The 21,885-nt window shown below is 38.1% G+C and overlaps 1 protein-coding gene across 1 annotated transcript in view; it reads right to left on the bottom strand.

The window, feature by feature from the left end:
- KCNH8 (potassium voltage-gated channel subfamily H member 8) overlaps nt 1-21,885 on the bottom strand; it is a 355,181-nt gene that overhangs the window by 133,635 nt on the left and 199,661 nt on the right. The window contains exons 4-5 of the mRNA XM_019434283.2: nt 16,081-16,208; nt 10,542-10,782 (exon numbers count right to left, since the gene is read on the bottom strand). Coding sequence (XP_019289828.2) covers nt 10,542-10,782; nt 16,081-16,208 — 369 coding nt within the window. The remainder of the gene's footprint in view (nt 1-10,541; nt 10,783-16,080; nt 16,209-21,885) is intronic.

Raw genomic sequence — 21,885 nt, 5'->3', positions numbered from 1 at the left:
AAAAAGAGAAAAGGATAAGAATTCAGACTCTGGAGGGTCTTCTATACTATGCTGAGGAAATGCCATGTGCAATCACTTCAGTGACATCATATTGGTCCTCAACAAATATGTAATGAATTGAAGAATACATAGTGAATTACATGTGGGCCCAGGTGGCCATAATTTTTTCTGTTATCTAAAATATTCAAATAATTTCTCAGTATATTTGGTTTTAAAAAGTTATTTATGTATTCATCTTAAACCTAATGGGGTAATTGGAGAGATTATACCAACGGCAAATGTTAAACGCATGGGTTGACATGGGAAATAAAAACCAAATAAATAATGCCACTTTTACTTAGAGAATATGATTTTTTTTATACTGCAAGAAAGCGTACTTGAAAAAAGTGGGAAAAGGAGAGAATGACATAGCAGAGTTCATGTTTGATAAGTGGCAAATGGAAAGAAAAAATCCCTCATTACTTTGCAATAGGTTTCTAAATCAAGAACTCACACTTTTCTTCTGGGTTTCTAAATTTAGTAATATTCCATTTTTAATTTCCTTGCCTTGTTCAAAACAAGCACTATTGTTTCATATTTTATGAGCACGTGCTCCTCACAGTCTAATCACGGTAACAGGTAAGCCACAGGGCAGCATCATTCTCGGAGTGTGCTAAGACAATTTTCCTCCAAATCTACCATCTCGCAAATATTTCACATATAAACACAATGGATTCAGGTACATCGTGTAATAGTAAGCTTTGCATTTGCCAGGCAAATACAACCCGACTTTCCGTATATATCTCATCTCCTAAGGAAAACCAAAGCGAAAATAAGTAACAATGATGCAATATTAATAACGCTATTTTACCTGAATTACTCCATTAAATGAAATGACTGTTTAGGAGTAAAACAAATTCAGAAAGTGACAGGCATCTCTAACTTTCTACAATAGCTATTACTATAAAAAAATATTAGCGTGAACAAATTGCATTTCAACTTGAGCTTTACTGCCCAATAACTGCTCTGAGGGTAATGTGATTTTAAAAAATGAAACGTTGAAAATATGTTATAAGCTGTATATATTAATATTTTTTGGCCCAGTAATTCCACTCCTTAAAATAATTCTAAATGTATGAGTGGGGTCTTTTGCATTTGATGTTCTCTTTGCTTGTAATGTGCTTCCTCGAGGCATACAGTTGACTATTTCTTTGCTTCCCCTCTGTCTTTATTTAAATTCCATGTTCTTGGGGCGCCTGGGTGGCTCAGTCGGTTAAGCGGCCGACTTCGGCTCAGGTCATGATCTCACGGTCCGTGAGTTCGAGCCCCACGTCGGGCTCTGTGTTGCCAGCTCAGAGCCTGGAGCCTGTTTCGGATTCTGTGTCTCCCTCTCTCTGACCCTCCCCTGTTCATGCTCTGTCTCTCCCTGTCTCAAAAATAAATAAAATGTTAAAAAAATTAAAAACAAAATTAAAAACAAAAAATAAATGCCATGTTCTTAATTCACATCCCTGACCACTTCATTTAGGATTGCAGCCCATTTCTTCCCCCTTCTCACCTTTTCTACTCTTTATGTAACTCACCACTACCTGACATGTTATATATTTTACTTATTTGTTTTGTTTCCTGTTTATCTCTATTGGAATATACATTCTATGAAGGCAAAGATCTCTATTTGTTTTGCTGTTCTATCTCTACCAACTAAAACACTGCATGGCAAACAAGCATTCAATATAAATGTGTTCAATTAATGAATAAATATATTTTTCACAGAGATGTTCATTATAATTTTTTAAGTAGCAAAAAAAATAATCATCTCAAGTGTGTAACAACTAAGACATGGTTATTAAGTAAACAAACTAGTTCATTTACGTGATGGAATATTATGCACCTATTAAATGTTTGTAAATATTTATGAAACACAGATAAATCCTTACATTCAAATCTTAGGTGGAAAAAAAAAGTCACCAAAATTTGTGTAGACTATGACCACAACCACATGAAAATAAAAGAGAGAAAACAACAACCAGAGAGATTGAATGCAGAAGCAGTGGTCTTGCTGGGATGGGTGTGACTGAGGACCATTTCTTTTCTCCACTGTTTCTATTTTGAAGCTTATGTAATTAGCATGGTCTATCCACAGAGGAGAAATGAAACTAATCAAAGAAAATGCTTGAAAATGTAATCTGTTGGTTTGTCAGAACATTGTCATTGAGTATTTCAATGATTTCAGTCACAGTGAAGAATGGTGGGAATATTTCTAAAAATCTACGTGTCTAACAGGAAAAGATAGTGAATAAAGTGCTTTTTAAAATCAAATGTAAACCTACTATTCTAGCCTAAGGAAAACATTAATTGCTATTTTTGGCCCAATCCAATGAAGAAGCACTGTTTCCTAGTTTCACATAGTTCAGGAAAATACAGTGGCCACATATCCTGGGTATCTGCTCAATATTTGATTTATCATAGTACTTCATCTTCCCATGGGGAATTTTGAAAAGCCTACAGAAGCAACAGCGAAACTGACAGTTTATTTGCAAAAATAAATGCAATTTTAGTCTTTGCTTTAGTCTAGTTCCCGAGTAGGTACTTTTAAGTCAACGAATTTGGGAGCCCTTAATAACAATAAGGAAAAAAAAGTACCTAACTTTTTCAGTGCACTCTCTTTTTTTCCGAAGGCATTCTGACAACTAAAATCTCTTCCCTTTTGAGATAAGATACTGAGTATGTTACACTTCTGTGGCAATCTGAAGTGGCACACTCGTTTTCTGTTTTTTTGTTTTTTGCTGTTGTTGTTTCATTATTGCTGTATCCTCAGGCTTAAATGTATTCATCAGAAATTAGCTGGTCTGCAGCCAAGTGAGTCCTGATTCATTTCTAGTCAATGGTTAAACACATTCCATTTATTCACTACCCCAAACGTATTATCTGGGAATGGAGAGACTGGGATACTCTTACAGTTGGGTTAAAAATGCCCACATGAGACAAAGGTCAACTCTGAGCCATGGCTATGAATACCATCTTGAGTTCCTCTTATTAAGACATGCTATAGGGGCGCCTGGGTGGCTCAGTCGGTTGAGCATCCGACTTCGGCTCAGGTCACGATCTCGCGGTCCGTGAGTTCGAACCCCGCGTCAGGCTCTGGGCTGATGGCTCAGAGCCTGGAGCCTGCTTCTGGTTCTGTGTCTCCCTCTCTCTCTGCCCCTCCGCCGTTCATGCTCTGTCTCTCTCTGTCTCAAAAATAAATAAATGTTAAAAAAAAAAAAAAAGAAATGTTTAAAAAAAAAAGAGATGCTATTACTTACGGTGCCTGGGTGGCTCAGTTGGCTTTGGCTCAGGTCATGTTCTCACAGCTCATGGGTTTGAGCCCCATGTCCGGCTCTGTGCTGACAGCTTAGAGCCTGGAGTCTGCTTCAGATTCTCTGTCTCCTTATCTCTCTACCCCTCCCTTGCTTGCACTCTCTCTTTCTCTCTCATAAATAAGGAAAACATTAAAAAAAATCTTTTCTAAAAGAGACGCTATTACTCAATCCAAGATAAGTGTGAAGGGTGAAGATGTGGGGGTGTAGGCTTCCATTGCTACCCTATGTTTGAAAGGAAGAAGGAGAACAGGAGAAAGAAAGTACGTAAGTGGCAGGAGAGGAAGAAGGGAGCAGATGGAGGGAGAGAGGAAAGGAGGGAGGGACTTAAATGCTAAGAGATAAATGAATGCTAACTCAAGCCTTCTAAATATGTAGTCTAGGAATAGCAGAATGCCCAAACCATTCAGTGGTAAAATCTGAGTTCCCTCATCACCATGAAACTTCAACTTTATTCACTGAGAGAAATCTTTCCGTTCAGGGGCCTCCTGGCTGGTTTAGTTGGTTGAGCCATCGGACTGTTGACTTTTGGCTCAGGTCATGATCACACAATTATGGGATCGAGCCCTGCATTGGGTTCGGTGCAGACAGCACAGAGCCTGCTTGGGATTCTCCCTCTGCCCCCTCTCTGCCCCTCTCCTGTACGTGCATGTGCTCTATCTAACTACCTATCTAACTCTCTCAAAATAAATAAATAGACATTAAAGAAATCTTTCCCTTCAGTATCCAAGTCTGTATCTTTAATATCAGTCACCTCACTAAATGGGAAAATGACATACCTTTGTTTGCAATTTTCAGGAAGATAACTCTAAGTTGGGGTTTGCTTGTACAATGAAATAACAATCAAATGTTTATGGTTTTCCAGGTTCCACTGAGATTTAAATATTTTACTCTAACAGAAAAAGATACCCAAGAATACTGAAACAATTAAAGTATTTCTTGTGAGTCTTGAGTTTCTGTCGGAGAGTAACTGCAGTGAAATGGTATAAGAACATTACTCTTCGGTTCCATGTTAAATGGGAAAGGCGTATCAATAAAGGTTATACACAACAAAGAGAGGCTTTGGGAAGAAGTCTGATAAAACAAACGGGTATCTAGAGGTGCTTGGGTGGCTCAGTCAGTTAAGCACCCAACTCGTGATTTCGGCTCAGGTCATCATCTCGTGGTGGTGAGATTGAGCCCCATGTCGAGCCCTGGGTCAGGCTCCTGGGCGTGGAGTCTGCTTAAGATTCTCTCTCTCCCTTTCTCTCTGCCCCTCCCCTGCTTTTTCTTTTTGTCTCTCAAAAAAGTGCCCATAATTATCATTAGAAATTAAACACAGATCCAGTAAAATTATGAATCTGTTGAATAGAGAGAAGTCTTAGTCACTTTAAAGCTAGTGATTAAGCCTTCAGCTAATGACTTCCTTCTAGACTGTTACTGGAAGCACAGCTAGAGCCTTTCAGGCCTCATCAGAGCAGGGCAGGAAAAGGGAGGAGGAGCTGAAATGCAGATCAGCTTATTCCCTTGTTCCGACAAGTGCTGATGGAAGACTGGATGGAACATGCACCTGGAATGATGGCCTCTAATATTATTAGTGGTCATTTCAGTGCATGCCAGACAAGGGATGCTTGACTTAGGTAGACGTAAGAGACCTTCTCTAGGCTTTTCTAAAAGGATGCTAAGGCAAGTCTGTAGAAATCGCTAAAAAAGCCTTAGATCTTTTAAGCAGTAAATGACTCCCCAGACACTCGTGTTCTCGAAAGCTAAGGGATGTGGAATGTTCTGGTCTACCTTATTCCCATGATTAGCTGAATTTTCAGTTTGTATTAAATAAAGAATGCTTGTTTTCCAAAAAAAAAAAAAAATAGTGGCTATTAAAGCAAACTGAAGAGATAGGGGCTTGGTGACATTATTGAACAATACTTATCAGTAATGATTAAACACCAAGTAAGCTTATTTCTTGATACAATAACCTCACTAAATCCTCATAAGAATACTAATACCCATTTTACAAGTGGGTTTAGAGTTTTAGTCCTAGCTTGGTCAGTAATCAGCTAGATCTTGGATAAACTGCTTACTGTTTTCGCTCTTTTTCCTCCTATGTGTAAACACATATACCTGATTTAATTATGTCACAAGGTTATAATAAAAATTTAGTGATAGGAAGAAATAAAGATTCTGAGATAGCAAAATTTGGTGACATGTAAGTGAGTGGAAGCATTAGTTAATAAAGCATTACAAAAGAGAAAGAAAAATAAAATAATCAGAAATGTTGAAAATATAAATATATGATCATAAGACATATTACATATAGAGCAAATCTGTTCATTAGTTGGAGTAAAACTATTTGTAGATAAGTTAATTGTGATCTAACAGCATTAAAACCAAATGATGGTAGTGCTGATTAAAGTCTAACCTACATATTTCTTTCTTAAAATTAAAAATTTTTTTAAGTTCATTATTTATTTTTGAAAGAGGGACAAACAAAGCATGGGGGGAGCAGAGAGAGAGGGAGACACCGAATCTGAAGCAGGAACCAGGCTCTGAGCTGTCAGCACAGAGCCCGACATGGGTCTCAAACCCACAAACTGTGAGAGCATGCCCTAAGCCGAAGTCCGACACTTAACCGACTGAGCCACCCAGGCGCCCCTAATCTACATATTTCTAAAATGGTTCCTATGTGTGATTCTGTGCCTATTGAGAACCAGTGAAATAGAACTACCTAAATCAACACAGAATATAACTTTAAAAATAGAACACTGAGAGGGGCGCCTGGGTGGCTCAGTCAGTTGAGCGGCCGACTTCGGCTCAGGTCACGATCTCGCACTCTGTGAGTTCGAGGCCCGTGTGGGGCTCTGTGCTGACCGCTCAGAGCCTGGAGCTTGCTTCGGATTCTGTGTCTCCCTCTCTCTCTGCCCCTCCCCTGTCCATGCTGTGTCTCTCTCTCCAGTATGGTCTGCACACTGCATGATTGCCCTTTATCCCACATGACTCTCAACCGTCCCTTCATGACTAAGGTGAATGTAGAGTAAACAGAAAGTACCATTGTATCCCATGTTTCCTCTGACCTTGAGCTTTCTGAGGATTCTTAGAGAAACCAAGCCAATCAGAGTTGCAGCTTTATGGCATAGCCTACGATGCTCAGTCTTTGTGATTATGACAGCAGATATGTGTGGTATGTGCAAACCACTTCCTAGATAGGCTCACAGTGGAATGACAGGATAGAAGAAAGAGGATTCTGTTCCCCTGGAAAGGAGTTATCACTGAACCTCTGAAATGGCCCAATTTTTCAAAAATTTTATACCAATATAACTGTCAATAACAAAGTATCCAAGTAACAGTGGCCCCAGTAATAGGAACATTATTATATCACTCGACAAGGAGTTCACATCTTCTTCCCTATGCACCTCCTCGTGATTATAGATAGCTACATAATTACAGTACATCATACCCTTCTATCTACACATCCTGGGGGAAGGAAAGGAATAGTGACACAAATATGTCCCCTCACATGTCTCTCTTCTTTTTTCAGGGGGAAAATAACACCCAAAAGGCCCCACAGAAATAATCTCTTTATATTCTATTGGCTAGAACTGGTCACATATTTGCCCCTATGTCTGGAACTGGGTAAGGGGACAGGAACTACCACTGGCTCGGAATACTCACAACTCATCCCCTGGGTCTGGGATACTGCTGCCTGCACAAAACTGGGTTCTTTAGGTTTTTGATGAGGAAAAGAGTTACGTGATTATCAGACCTAATGGCATATCACAATTTTTGCCACCAAGATTTCAGAGATGAAAACTATTAATTTCTGCATTCATGAAAGAAAGAGAAGGAAGTTGGCACTTCTTTCTCTCATCTTCTGCCTCATTGCTATAAATAAAGGAAAACAAGTTGAGTAGAATTTTTCAGAAAATGGAACCATATTGGTTACAAACTCTTAAGAAACCTGATCCAACGACAAGGAAACCTGGGTGTGCTACCAGGATTTGGGCATATCACTAGGGCTCAGTAGGCACCCCCCCCCGACGAATAAATTAAAGATTGGATTAGATAAATTACTAGTAGGTCACCTCTCGTTGCAAGTTTCCATGAGGCTTTGAATCAGCAGCTAAATTATACGTGATGGTTTTAAAACTAAAACTAATTTTATAACCACTTTGTAACTTATAGCCAAACCTTGTGCCCTACTGATCCTGAAGAATTAATGTGGTTTACAAAGCAATTTACTTTAAGGTAAAGAGAGTAGTTAGGAGAGATTCAAGCTCATCATTCATATTTGTAGTTTGACTAGCATAATCACACTCAGATACTTATAGTGAATTTATCAGGGAAGAATGTTTTCAAGTCAGTCTTCCCAAAAGAGTGTTACCAAGTGGTCTGGGAAGGAATGGGTTCCGAGGTAAAAATAACTTTAGGAGGTGCTGGGTTAATCATGGTTAAACAGATTTCTTTATCACTGAATTTCTCAGAAATGTATAAAGTTAATGTGTATGATGAATCACCAAAAGAGATATATTATCTTTCAAGTTCCATTGTGACGACGTATTCTTCTTTCATGAACACTTAATTTTCCCCATGTAGAAAATAATCACATCACCTTACTTGTATAGAGGGGTTCAAATAACAAAATATTTTGAAAGCATCATGTTTTGCAATATGAAAGCCTTTCCTCCCCAAAATTCTTTTTAAACTACTTTTTAACAGTTCTGACCAGGGTGATTATAAGATGCCAATTTAATAGCACTTATCTACAAACAAAAAATAAACATGTTTAAAAATACATATAGAATTGTCACACATACCAATTTAATAACTATTAAATGATACAAACACTGCCTTATTAGTACTGTGAAAGTACAGTATTATAGGCAATGCACGCTTTTATTCCTACTGTTTTGATTTATTTCTCGGTGATCATTTTCACATCACCTTTGTGAAATATTTCATACAATAAAGGCTCGGGGAAACATACTTGGAGAAATTTTCAACTACTTTTCCAAATCTGTTATAATAAATTATAGACACATTTAAACTCATTTAAAAGAAGAAAAAGCAGGAAGACGGCAACAGTAAAGCACAGTAAAGTTTTTACTGCTTATAAAAATAAGTCAGTCAAGAAGGGATTCCAGGCTGGCAACATTCTAAAACTGTTAGCAGGCCAAAATCTCAAATTGTAATCTTTGTAGAAGGTGAACTGCGTAGAGTGAATTTTTATTTCTTTATCATTCTGCTGGTAAGAGAGGGGTATTGCCTACCCAGAGGAACATCTTACTGCCTGGAGCACAGCAGAAATGTGAGTCACAAAAAACACAGCAGACTTAGGGGCAATGGTCAGAGGGCAAGCCAGACTCCATTGGTTTAGTAGAAGAAAGAAGCCTTTAAAAAAAACAACCAACCAATTCAATCCCCCAAAATTGTACAAAATATCTTTCTTACAGGTGTCAGTTCTGAGTATAAACATATCACCATCTGCCAGTGAGCATATAGTACCAGAAGTGGCTTCCAAGCCCTTGGAATTTCAAATATCCTAGAACAAGGAATAGTGGAACGTTCAAGATATAACCGTGTCCCTATGGCAGAGTTGTAAATAATAATAACATTAATAATAATGATATGAAATGTTTGTTAAGTAGATACTCAGAGGTAATAGGCATTTGAGTACTCAAGTTCTTGAGAACTTTGAATGGGGTCATAGGGAGTTTTTTTAGAGTGCTAATTAACACACGTGTTATGGGCAGGTAGGAGAAGACAGGGAAGTTTGGGAAAGTAAAAGGATATAAAACCACCGTGGATTGGCAACTGGACACACCCAATTTGTTTGCAAGCTGGAATGTTGTTATTTTCCATTTAACAGTGAGTTTTACATCCCTTTAGGTTACACCTTTCTAATGAGGAATGGTTTACGTTAAAAAAAAAAAAAATTAAAGGTATGTTTTCTTGACTTTGTAGTCTTGCCAAACTACCTACGTAGACAACATTGCCATCTAGTGGCCTAAACATACCACAGCCACCACTTTTAGGTTGGGAGCAGGGGTCCTGACATAGCTTTGAGGGGGTGCTCAACAGATGCAATGTTAATAGTGGTACCCAAGCCACACGAAGAGCATATAAACTCATCCAGAGAAAACATACTAACGGTTAGAGAACCCACTCTGGCCCCAAAACTTTACCAGCTAGCTCCACAGAGAAAAGGACCACCACCATTGAAATAAGTGTTTGATCTGCCTCATTTATTTTCTTCCTTTGAACTTTTAAGATCCATTTCTCATCCTTTGTTCACCTACCTGCTTGAAAATATTTTCCAAACATTCTTTCATCTTTATAAAAAGGATATTGCCCTATATCACCACGACCACGTAAAGAATCAAGTATCAGGTTGCCAATGATGGTCAAGAACTCTAGAGGGATGAATGAAAGGGACAAGGGACATTTCTGTACTATCTTTGCAACTTCCTGTGAATCTAAAAACAGGAAAAAAAAACACAACAAAACACCTCTGCAGGGGGTCAGTCTAAGCCTTTAATGGAAATATAGAATTTGTCTTAGAAAGTACAAGAAAGAGCTAGGCTTAGGTCTAAACTGACTAAGATTTAAGGGACAGGGAAACAGGAAGAGGCTTACAAGAGTGGGGTAGAGACAGCTTCAACTGAGGTTGCCAATATTCTGGAGATAAATATTCTTAGCAAGCATCCCTTGGGGACTTTTTTTAAGTTAAAATCAGATACTCCCTGCTTCTCCCAATTGACTGGAAGGCTTATATAACCCTTTGCTTCCACAACCAGGCCACCTATGGCAACAACCACCAACATGCCAAAAAGGCATGAAAAGGTATGGAGAACCATGCCCAGGACTGGATCATTATCAGATAACCATTGATGGGTTCTTGCCAAGCCCCATCTTTGACCCTGCACAATTAAGATCAGGATGGATATGAGAGTACCAACAAAATAGCCATTAAGTCTTTGTTAGCCCATATTTGATGAAACAAGGATAGAAACACAAGAAATTGGTTTAGATCTGTTTGACTAAAAGAACGGTGGGAAAGCTGGAAGAGGCAATTTTCAGAAATCCAAATATGTGCTTCTCCAAAATTTGCATCAAAGTCTTAGTCATGCCCATGCAAATGGATCTTAGTTCAAATTCATGTCAGAAAAATCTGGAACACACTTACTTCCTCTATGCAAATCTCCTAGGAAAGCAGCCATTGGGTCTTACCTATGATAAAAAGAATCTCCACTGCAATGTCACTGACTGTTGTGCTCCGCGTCGTGGACAGATCATCGTTGCCAATAAAGCAAACGTTGTAAGGTACAGTCACGGCAACATAAAACGTCGCCAATAGAATAAGCCAGTCCCAGCCAGCTTTAAAAGTGCTAAAATGCAAAAGTATGAATTTGGACTTTTTTGCATCAGAAACTTTATACTCCGGAAACGCTGGTTTATCTACAAAAACATTCTGTGGATAAAGACAAAAAGGAGAGAAGGGAGACACAACATTAGAAGCAAGGATCACACAGCCTTAAACACACTTCTGTGAGGAGCATGATTCATACACACAATGCCAATGTCTCTTACAAGTGACTTTTGGGAGGTGGTGATGCAAAGAGTAGAGATGTACACACTAAAACTGAGCGGAGATCTTTGTTATGAGTAACAGGAATGTGCAGAATTTAGTCATGAATGTTAAGCGAGTAATCCAGATTTTGTTCACGAAGAACAAAAAGATCATTACCTAAAACGTCACCTACAAACATCCACAGTTGCAAGTATTATCTTATATACACTGGAAACACAAACATACATTTGTATTCCTATTGTCGTAGAGACATTCCACATACTTACAGCTTTGAGACAATGGTCATTATCCAAAGGATATGTTTGACCTGAAATTCTTCTAATAAAACCAAAGCTACCATTATTTTCCCAGAGAGGATAGAAATATATGATCGTCATTCTATGGTTAACGCGACTTACATTTCTTCCAAAATATAACCAGGTGGTGCTAACTACATGCATTTTGCATTGTGGTTTTGGTGAAGTTTCAAGTTGGGAACCTGCATCTCACACCCTTGACTGGCATGGATTCATCATGACACTAGCTAGCCCTTGGTAAGACGGCAAAGTGAGAAACAGTTACTTAAGAGTCATTCAGGTCATAGGAGGAGAAAGGCAGTGTTCGCTGTGCAGCTGATTAAATGCAGGAGAACTGCTGGAGTTCTATAACTGCAAAAGCACGTCACTTTGAAAGCAGTCCAAAGTGATGAACAATTCTTACTGTTAGGAGACAAAAGGAGGCCCAACAATAGCGTGTGTGGAAATTTGACAAGCCTACGGCCAGGTACTTGCAGACCTTGCTTTGACCTCAATTAATGAGAAACACAAGATCGGTAATGGAAACTTAAATTTGAAAGTTAAGTTGAATGAAGTGAACAGTTAAAAGTTTTAGAATACATGTTACTTGCAGGTCATGGTGTGTTTTCTTGTTTCAGCCAATGGGGAAAGAACAAGTTGATGGGGTACGTTCAGGAATTCCTGAAATACTAGAGGATTCAAGAAAGGTCAGAGCCATCAGGAATATGTAGCTCTTTAGTGGCGAATGTGAGTGACCAAATATTTTTGCTGCCTTAATATTAATGCGCCCCCTATCTTATATCTCTCCTTGGTAGGCATTCCCACCCAACACAGGCTTCTACTTCCTATTACTATTCTCACTCAGCTCACACAGGCACCTCATAATGCCAGGATTTCATGGTAACGGACTGCTATACCGCTTCTACATGGTCCTTTGACGCCCATCTGCCATTACATCTATGCCCATTACATCTACGTTCCATTCAGTTCCCTGGTATTTGACCTGTAATGACGCCCATTACATCTACGTTCCATTCAGTTCCCTGGTATTTGACCTGCCTCCTTCACCTCATTCTCTGGTTTCTAGAAACAAGTTTAAGGGTGGGCTTTGGCATAAAACTGGGAAGAGGAGAGTGACGTATACCTGTTGGGCTTCTTATTAAGGTGTAGGCAAGTGCATAGGAGAAGGGAGAGTTAGGGTTGGTAAGTATTAACTACGTGAAGGTTGATAAGTACTTCTGTTTATAGAAGGACATGATGGATTCCCATATAATTTTTTTTTTCAAATATAAAACAGTAACAGAGAAGCCATGGGGGAAGACCTCAATTTCTATCTGAGGAAGTCTTTTGCTACCGTACTACAGAGATTAAAATTTTAACTTGTTTGAAGTTGAGGCCAGCTCTAGGAGTGACAGTTGGGAAAACTCAGGAAGTATTTTCTTTTGATTACACTGATTACATGAAGCATTAGTGAGGCCGATACAAAAAGTCGGCTATGTATTACTTACTTTCACAAGTCAGAAAATAAGTGACACTATTTCATCTTTATAGGTTATTTAAAACACGTTTCTTAAGATTATTTTAAAAGATTAAAAATTCATTACATCTCAGATTAGGCTTAAATTGTGAAGGGTTTGTCTTTTTTTTTTTTTTTTTTTTTTAAACTCAGATCCCACAAACATCATGACACAGTCACCTGAGTGAAAAAAAAATAGAGGCTCTTGTCCTCCCACCACCAGATCTGTAAACTTTTATCAAAAACCTTTTGAGGGGCACCTGGGTGGCTCAGTCGGTTAAGCGTCTGACTTCGGCTCCGGTCATGATCTCACGGTTCGTGAGTTCCAGCCCCGCGTCAGGCTCTGTGCTGATGGCTCAGAGCCTGGAGCCTGCTTCGGATTCTGTGTCTCCCTCTCTCTCTGCTCCTCCCCCTACTCACGCTCTGTCTCTCTCTCTCCTTCAAAAATAAATTTAAAAAAATATTAAAAAAAAAAAACCTTTTGAGTGGAAGAAAATGTCTTACAATTGGAAAGTATGTTTTTAGCAAGTACGAGGAAGAGAGACTTCTTATTTATAACCCTGACACACCGAGTTTGCCTAAGGAAAAATGCAACCAACTATTCTCAATTTCGGTTCTATGTTATTTATTAATTTTGAAGCATGTTCTTTAGTATCAATGGTGTTTTTTTGCTGTTTAACCTCTACCCTATGAATTATTGAAACACAATGGCTAATGGCTAAAACCTAACTAAAGTAACTGCTCCCTAAACCATTCCTGTCACCTTTCTTTGAAACTAACTTTTGAATGATAGGAAAATGTTTCTGTAGTCGCTGCACCAAGTCCCAGGTTGTCACCCGCCTTCAAGGACCATTGTTACCGAGCCGGTAATATTTGGGCATTTAAAAGACTTTGCTTTCAAGCTCCCAAGGTTCTCATCTGATCTTTACATTTCTTTGCGCTGGAAACAGTTGCATCATCAATTGTCATTTAAATGAGTAACAAATCAAAACAAAAGCAGAAATTAAGTCCCTTTTCCGAGATGTACCAGGCAGTTAGAGCCAGGAATGAAAGGTGTTACATCCTGATTCACAAACCTTGCTTAATGGCCTGATGAGTTCATTTGCCTAGGGTTGAATCATACACTCCTATTCCACAGAACTGTATCACGGAGCCGCAGGACAGGGGGCAAAGGCATAGGGCTTTGAGTCAGAAGATTCACAGCAGGGTCCCATATCCTGCTTCTACTTTTGAGATCTCGAATAAGTACTTTTGCATCATAAAAATGGAACTAATAACAATCATACCTAGTATTGGCTTGCTGTAAAAATCAAATAATATGATGTCAGTAACAGGAATTTGTAAATAGCAAAGTTATAAAAATACTGAGAATTTGTGTGTGTGTGTGTGTGTGAATTATAACCAGAATTCCCCCCAATGGATTGTTCAGCTGATAAACTATCCAGATCATTTTTTCCTCTTCTTCCTTCTCTCTTCCTACTGTCTTTTAGCCATTCTACTCTGTCCTCCTTGAAAAGAGATGGTGAACCGGGCCGGTCCTGATTCTACACGTTAGAAGTAAGATACTACCTGTATTGCTGAAGTCGCTGTGTTGATTAGACATCCTTAATTACTAGGTATTATTTTAATGCTCCCCCTCATGTTTGTATTTCTTAGATGATTGGCAATTTAGCAAATTAGCGAAGCAGTGAGAATCATGATTTTTTAAATCCGATTTTTAAGTACTGTTCTGTACTTTGTTGGATCTAAAGGGAAAAACAGGATGTTCAGCAAACACATTTTGAAGCTTAGTTATACTTGCTGTGTTTAAATGATTTTCAACTAAAGGCTACATGACAGTATCTCTGGCTAGTATTTGTTTAGGTGCTTTGTTGGTTGATGTGCATACAATCAAGCCCAGATGTGGCTACCTTTGTTTCTTCCTAGAACTTGTTTACTGTCACTAAGGCTGGCTTGGTAGCTGAAGGCGAATGTAAATAGGAACCAGTGGAAGGATCCATAGATCAAGTGGTGTGCACCCTTTCAAGTCTATCCCTGGACTCTCTGGAAATCAATGACATCGGGGCACAGGGATCCCCAGAAAATCTTTATACTAAGTCAGGCCAAAATAAACAGCGTGTGACTCTTAATGGTGATGCCTGGCAGATCATCACCAGCATGGGTGGTGGTCCTAGAGCACAGATGGACCAAAGCAGTTTGTTGTGGTGTCCAGAGAGAAATCACACTGAAGCAGGACTCGGTTTGCAGCACTTTCTTGTCAGATCTCCCACTCCCCTTAGCTCAGGCATCTTTCTTTGTTCACTACAGAGAAACGGATACTTTATAGATCAGATGCATGACTATTTTGCCAACACATGTGTATTAGGGAGTCTGGAGGTTTCTATGGAAAAAGTAAGATGCCAAAGAATTCCCTGTGTCCCTAACTCCCAGACCTTCTGGATCTTAGGTCGATTCCAAGATAGCTCTGCTTGTTTGATATAATTTTTCTAATGCCATTGGTAAGTTAGACCCTAAGTATTTGTACCTGCTACCCAGAGTCCCATCACCCCTCCACCCCAAGATTTATGTTCTGAAGAATCCACAATGCAAATTAATGATATTACCATCATTTGCAAAATTACCTTTGAATATCCGTAACTAAACAGACATAGTTCTGGGTTTCTCAGTGAAATCTCTCAGTGCTAAGAATCAGTTATGAAATCAGTGTGAAATCCTGGAACTCATGTAAAACTCTGCACAGGATCATCTTTTTAAGGCACTGTTCTTTGTTGCGGCTTTTGACAGGTAAGCAGCACCAGGTTTCAGAAAGTAGCCCTTCTGTCATTTACTAAGAGCGCAACTTTCGACAAAACTGTATGATATAAAGCATAGAATTTCAAATCCAATGTTCCACTGTGTGAAATTTCCAACTCTGTTTTGTAGAAGATGTAAATTTTTAAATGGAGTAATGACTTTGACTTGCTCATGGTCCTTCTGGATAAAAGCATTAAGTGAAATTAGATAAAGTGCAGAAGAAATGGAACTAAAATTAAATCAGAGAAATTTTAACCAACAAACTATGAATGTGTAATAGGACTTGATGCATCATCTTGTTCATAAAATGTAACCAGTATGTCCCCATTCGTAGCGTCCCTAGTACCGTATCGTACCAGCCACGGTAATATTCTAATCTCTATGCTGTGATAACACTGTGATTAAGCACTTTTATAACAGAAATGCTTCACGACTGCTGACCTTTCCTAGTTTATTCTTCATAGGAAAGCACAAGCCAAAGTGCAAAAAAATCTAGGAAAGCCAATAAATGAGTAATTGCAGCCTTTCTTTGGTGAATCAAATATCGCACCAGGGGAAACTCTAGCATTCAGAATGTACACACATACCACCTACATTATTTATTTTCAGTTTGTTCTTTTCTCTTCTTTGCAGGTGCCCAGAGATGTGATAAAGGACCGCTCGACTCCGTCTCCGGGCTGAGTCAAAGTGGGTCCCTGCCCTGGATCTTCCTTTGGCTTTGTCTGGGGGAAAATAAAACTCATTAAACACCAACGAAAGCATCATTTCATCCCAAGAAAGTCAGGTTTTGACAGTTCCCTTTCAAGACACACAGTACATGTTTCTCAACACTTAAAATTATCTGCTGGCTCCTAATGACAGTTAATTTCGGTCCTTTACAATTTATATATTTTTGTCATCATATTAACTGCATTAATTTTTGAATTACAGCAAAACATACAAGAGCACTGAGAAAATTTCAAACAGTTCGGAAAAACATTAAGCCAAAAATAAAAAAAACTTACTCCTATTTTCCTGCTGTTCTACATTCACATCCTTAATTCTGCTCCCAATGTTTTTTCTTGACATTTTTCCAGAAAAATATCTACTATATGTCCTATATCCACATTTATACTTATTTTACTTTGCATAAATGGAAGTTTACAATAAAAACGGTTTACAAATTCTTTTTTCACATCAAAGTAACTTGCAAATCATTCTAGATGTGCACATTATAGTTCTCTCACATTCTTTTTAATAGCTAAGAGCATGCCATATTAAGGATACAGCTAGATTTATTTATATTACTATTTCCCTATCATGCACACTTAGGTTTAGTCAGGATTTTTTTAAAAATCTGTGTAGATAATCCTGCAATTAAATTCCTAAACACATAGGGCCTTGCGCTGGTGTGCCAGGATATTTTGTAGATAAATTACTAGGTGTGGGTATGTACATTTTAAATATTGATATACATATTCCAAATTTCATTCTAGCAATTTAGGCTCCCAGCAAAAGTGAATGGACGTGCCTGCTTCACCCGACACACATCAAAATTATGAAATCTATCAGTTGGTATCAAAATGCCAAGTGGAAATACAATGCTAACTACCAAAGGGACCAGATTAGAGATTTATGACAGTTAATAAGCCAAGTTCCTTCTCAGTGAAGAAATCTAATCAATAGCTGTGATTTTCTAAATAGAGCAACATCAATTTTACAGTCGTAAAAACAGGGCCCTCAAAGGGAAATATAAACAAAACAAAACAAAACAAAAAGCCTATCTGTCTTGATCTTGGCTCTGAAAGGAAGAAAAGTTTTCCTTGAAAAGTTTTAGTCACAGTTTAATCCTTGTGCAGGATTGGGGTTGAAAATCATTCTACTTATGAGATCTAAAATCTCCCAAGCAAAGAAATGAATTTAAAATGTCCCTGGGTTATTGGCTCCTGAATGACACACACACACACACACACACACACACACACACACACACAAATAGAATAGGGAGCAACTTATTTAAAAAAAAAAAAAAAAAAAATATATATATATATATATATATATATATGGGGACTCCTGGATAGCTCAGTAGGTTGAGTGTCCAACTCTTGGTTTCGTCTCAGTTTATGATCTCACAGTCCGTGAGATCGAGCCCCATATTGGGCTCTGTACCGCCTGCTTGGGATTCTCTCTTTCCCTTTTTTCTCTGCCTGCCTCCTGCTCGTGCTCTCTCACTCTCTCTCTCAAAATAAATGGATAAACATTAAAAAATATATACAAAGAATTCATGATAGTAATATTTGTAATGTTCACATATACACAAATACATAAATAGATGCATATATATGTAATATAGACATGTGTTTGTGCATATAACTAAAATATACCAAATGTCCATAAACAAAATAATGTATGAACAAACTGTGGCAGAGGTATGACACAGGATATACAAATTCTATTAATGGACATATGTGGGAATAAATGCGAAATGACTGAAATAGTGCCTACCTGTTACCATAGAAATGTCTCAAAAACATAATAATGAGTACAAAAGGAAGAAATACAAAATAGACAACATGGCAATATTTTCATAATATTCATATACATGCAAAACTAAATAACATATATTTAGGGGAATGTATGTGCTGTACTAAACTACACATAATCAACACACATACATGTGCATTGGAGTTGCACCCAGGAACCAAATTTACATATATCTTATATATTTAATATATATCAATATATAACATAATAATATATAACATATATTTAATAGATCTATTAAATATATGTTATATATTTATCATATAATAGATCATATATTAAATATATAATATATTATATATTATTGTGGGTATATAATATATAGATTATATATTAATATATTATTAATTAATTATATATTGTTTAATACATACATTAAATATATTAAATATTATATATAATATATTCTATATTAAGCATTCTATATATTAAATATTATATGTAATACACTATATTTAATATATATTAATATATGCATTAAATATAAATAACCACAATATATATTATATAATATAAATAAACATATTTATATATATAGTATTTTTTAATAAAAAATATTTCACAACAACAAAAGAACAAGACTAAAGTGGTAAAGCTGTGTTACCTGACCCAATGCTCTGGAGAGGTGGTTGGCTCGGGAGGGTGGGGACATCAATTGCTTAAGAAAAGTGACTTAGGGTTAAAATCTGAAAGAGGACTAGTTGTTAATAAGACAAGATGAGGGGTAGCAGAGGGAGGAACATTTCCGACAGAGAAAATAAAAGGTGTGAGGGCCTTGGGCACAAAAGAGCTCAGCATCTCTGAAAAACTGAAAGAAGTCCAGGAGAGTCAGGATACAGAGGACAGGAGGAAAAGAAGTAAAAGGGGAGGCAGGCAGAACAGACGGATCGCCCATCACCCAGGGCCTCTGAGGCCACAGTAGAATTTTGGTTTTTACTCCAAATGCAATGGTAAAAGTATCAATCAGGGAATAGCTTAGGCTTGAATAAGAAAATGGTACTCTCTCTTTCTCTGTGTGTGTGTGTGTGTGTGTGTGTGCACTGTCTTTTCCTTTCCTGGAACACAGTGCAAGATGGCAATGAAAAGTGGTGGAACAGCTCTACTATCCTTTATAAGTGGCCTCCATGTCTGAGTCCAAGGAGCTCCCCTGGGGGAGGAAGAAAAGGAGGGCATAAAGCATCCTGTCAGGAGCCAGAGGTCACTCACATCACTTTTACTCATACAACATTAGCCACATGTGGCTACAAAGAGGCTAGAAAATATAGGCACTAGCCGAGCAGCCTTGTCCCCTGTTGAATCTCCACTGTAAGTTGGAGAGGGTTCTATTACTAATGGATGAGTTCCGGGGGATAATTAACAGTTCAGGCACATGAAACCATAGCAAAGTTTTAAGCATTCAAATGACATCAGAAAATTTGAGTTTTCAAAACAGCACATTAACTTGCCATGTGGAAACTGATAGAAAGCATCCACAGAGGTCATTAGGAATCACTCAGGTAGCCATTTTAGTAGGTCACCTGAAACAGGTGGTAGCAGTAGAGGTAGGACAAAGCTGACACTTGAAATATTTAGAGAAGTTGCATGGCTTCGTCACTTGATGGATTATGAAATTACCTTGTAATAGAGTTCAACGTGGCAGAAGAAAATCTAGGCCCTCCAAAATGTAGTAGGCCAACCGTGAGGCTAAAAAGAGTTTGAAAAAGAGAAATACAAAAAGGAGGGAAAGGATAATTGTGGTGTCAGAGAATCTGAGGGAAAAGAATGTTCCAAGGGAGAGAGAGGGGCCAGAGGGTCTTCACATCTCACTTTGAGTGATTGTCCTTAGGTGGAAGAGACATCCCATTCCTCTTTTATCAGGAGGCAAGGAGGACATTGATTGTATACACATGGAGGGGAACATTAGGTTTGAAGACTGGAAGATGAAGTAGCTCCTGTCTGAGAGGTCCTTCCTTCCTTCCCCCCTCCCTCCCTCCCTTAACCCCTCCCTCCCTCTCTTCCTTCTTTCCTTCCTTCCTTCCTTCCTTCCTTCCTTCCTTCCTTCCTTCTTTCCTTCCTATCTCATTGACTTTGGAGGTGAAGTCAAATGTTAACAATGATGGGTAATTAGTAGGAGCTGGTAGTTTGAAGACAAGAAGGAATGAAATATTTGTTGTAGGGGATGGGCTGTCAAGACCAGCAGGGAAAGTGATAGATTTCTTGGGGAATTTGACTGCCCCATTTGAGGCTGCTAAAAATAAATTTGGAGGGATTCCCGTGCTCCCTAATGTAGGTATTATACCAGCAGTTCGTAGCCACTTGTGTTCAGGCCAAAGAAAAGGTATTGTTGGTTCTCATTTTGAGTTTGCAGCTTTGTCAGATGGATATAGAGAAAATTTGGAGGTACAAGAGAGTTTAAGGGTATATGCACAAGGGACTTTAAAATGATGAACCATGAAAGCCAAGGTAGAAGGAAAATGAAAACGGTCGTGAACCAACAAAAGGAAGAAGATGAAGATTTCACTGACCTGGAAGTGATCATCGGTTCAAAAAAGTCAATGAGTAATATGTGAGGGGATGAGGTGTTATGTCCGTAAGCAGCACGATTAAAGAAGCAACTCCAGTTTTTGAGCAATATCGAGTGAGGATCATTTCCAGGAAGAAAATTAAAAGTTATGCTTATACTCCAGTGAGTTAGGACTTCTCAACAAAACACTGTGTATTCAAATATTGCCTTAGCTCCTCTCATGTTCTAGGCATCAGGCTAGGAATGCTGTCTTGGTTCTCATAAAGCATCAGTTTTTGCAATTACTGCAAAGCAAATGAAAGGTCACTGAAATCTTGTAACTTGCCAAATTTCAAAATGGGCAGAGGGTGGACAGATATTTGAATCCTTAATGATCTTACTTGAAATCTTGTGTGCTTTCCACCTCACCATGGATTATGGTTAACTAAGCAGTAGCCTCTGATTACATGTTTGCACTTATCCGTGTTATCCTGTTGAGTCAAAATAGATCTATCTCCTACATAACCATTATTTTCTCTGCTTTTCTCCTACCATTTCACTCTTTTCCTTGCATCAAAAGCGACATACACTGGAAAACACACATCCCCCGTTCTCAGTTTTGAGCTCCATTTCTTTCCCACTTCCCTTCACATCCCCTCTTTTACATTGTAAAATACTTTTACAATATATTTGTTTATATTAGAGCATAAATGTGTTCTCCTGTTCTGACAGCTCAGAGCCTGGAGCCTGCTTCAGATTCTGTGTCTCCCTCTCTCTCTGCCCCTCCCCCACTCCTGCTCTGTCTCGCACTTTCTCAAAATTAAATAAACATAAAAAAAAAAGAAATTAGTAAATGAACTTTTGGAAATGAATGAATGTTGTTTTAAAAAATAAACAATACTACCAAGAATATTTAATGTCTAAACCTAATGGATGTGACTGAAGATGGATCCTAGGAAAATTAACACTTAAAGTGCATGTGTTCTAAAAGTTATCATATATAAATTTCCAGTACATAAAACAAAATAGATATTTAAAAGGTAAAATATGTAGAGGTTTTCTTCAAGCCACAAAATATAATTATTTACAAAGAGAAAGCCAAATAAAGTAAACTAGAATAATATAGAAATGAAAGTAGAAATAAATGAAATAGAAAAGAAAAAGGGCTCTTGGGTGGCTCAGTCAGTTAAGTGTCCGACTCTTGGTTTCAGCTCAGGTCATGATCTCATGATTTGTAAGTTCGAGCCCCGCATCAAGCTCTGATTTCCCTCTCCCTCTCTCTCTGCCCCTCCCTTGCTTGATCTCTCTGAAAAATAAATAAACATTAAAAAATTTAAAAAAAACAAAGTCAAAAATATGTGATCAATAAAACCAAAGGAAGATAAAAGAATTAA

Source organism: Panthera pardus, unplaced genomic scaffold, assembly GCF_024362965.1.
Source record: "Panthera pardus isolate Hobbes unplaced genomic scaffold, ASM2436296v1 HiC_scaffold_16, whole genome shotgun sequence".
NCBI classification, from domain to species: Eukaryota; Metazoa; Chordata; class Mammalia; order Carnivora; family Felidae; genus Panthera; species Panthera pardus.
This window is presented reverse-complemented; position numbering and strand designations above follow the sequence as displayed.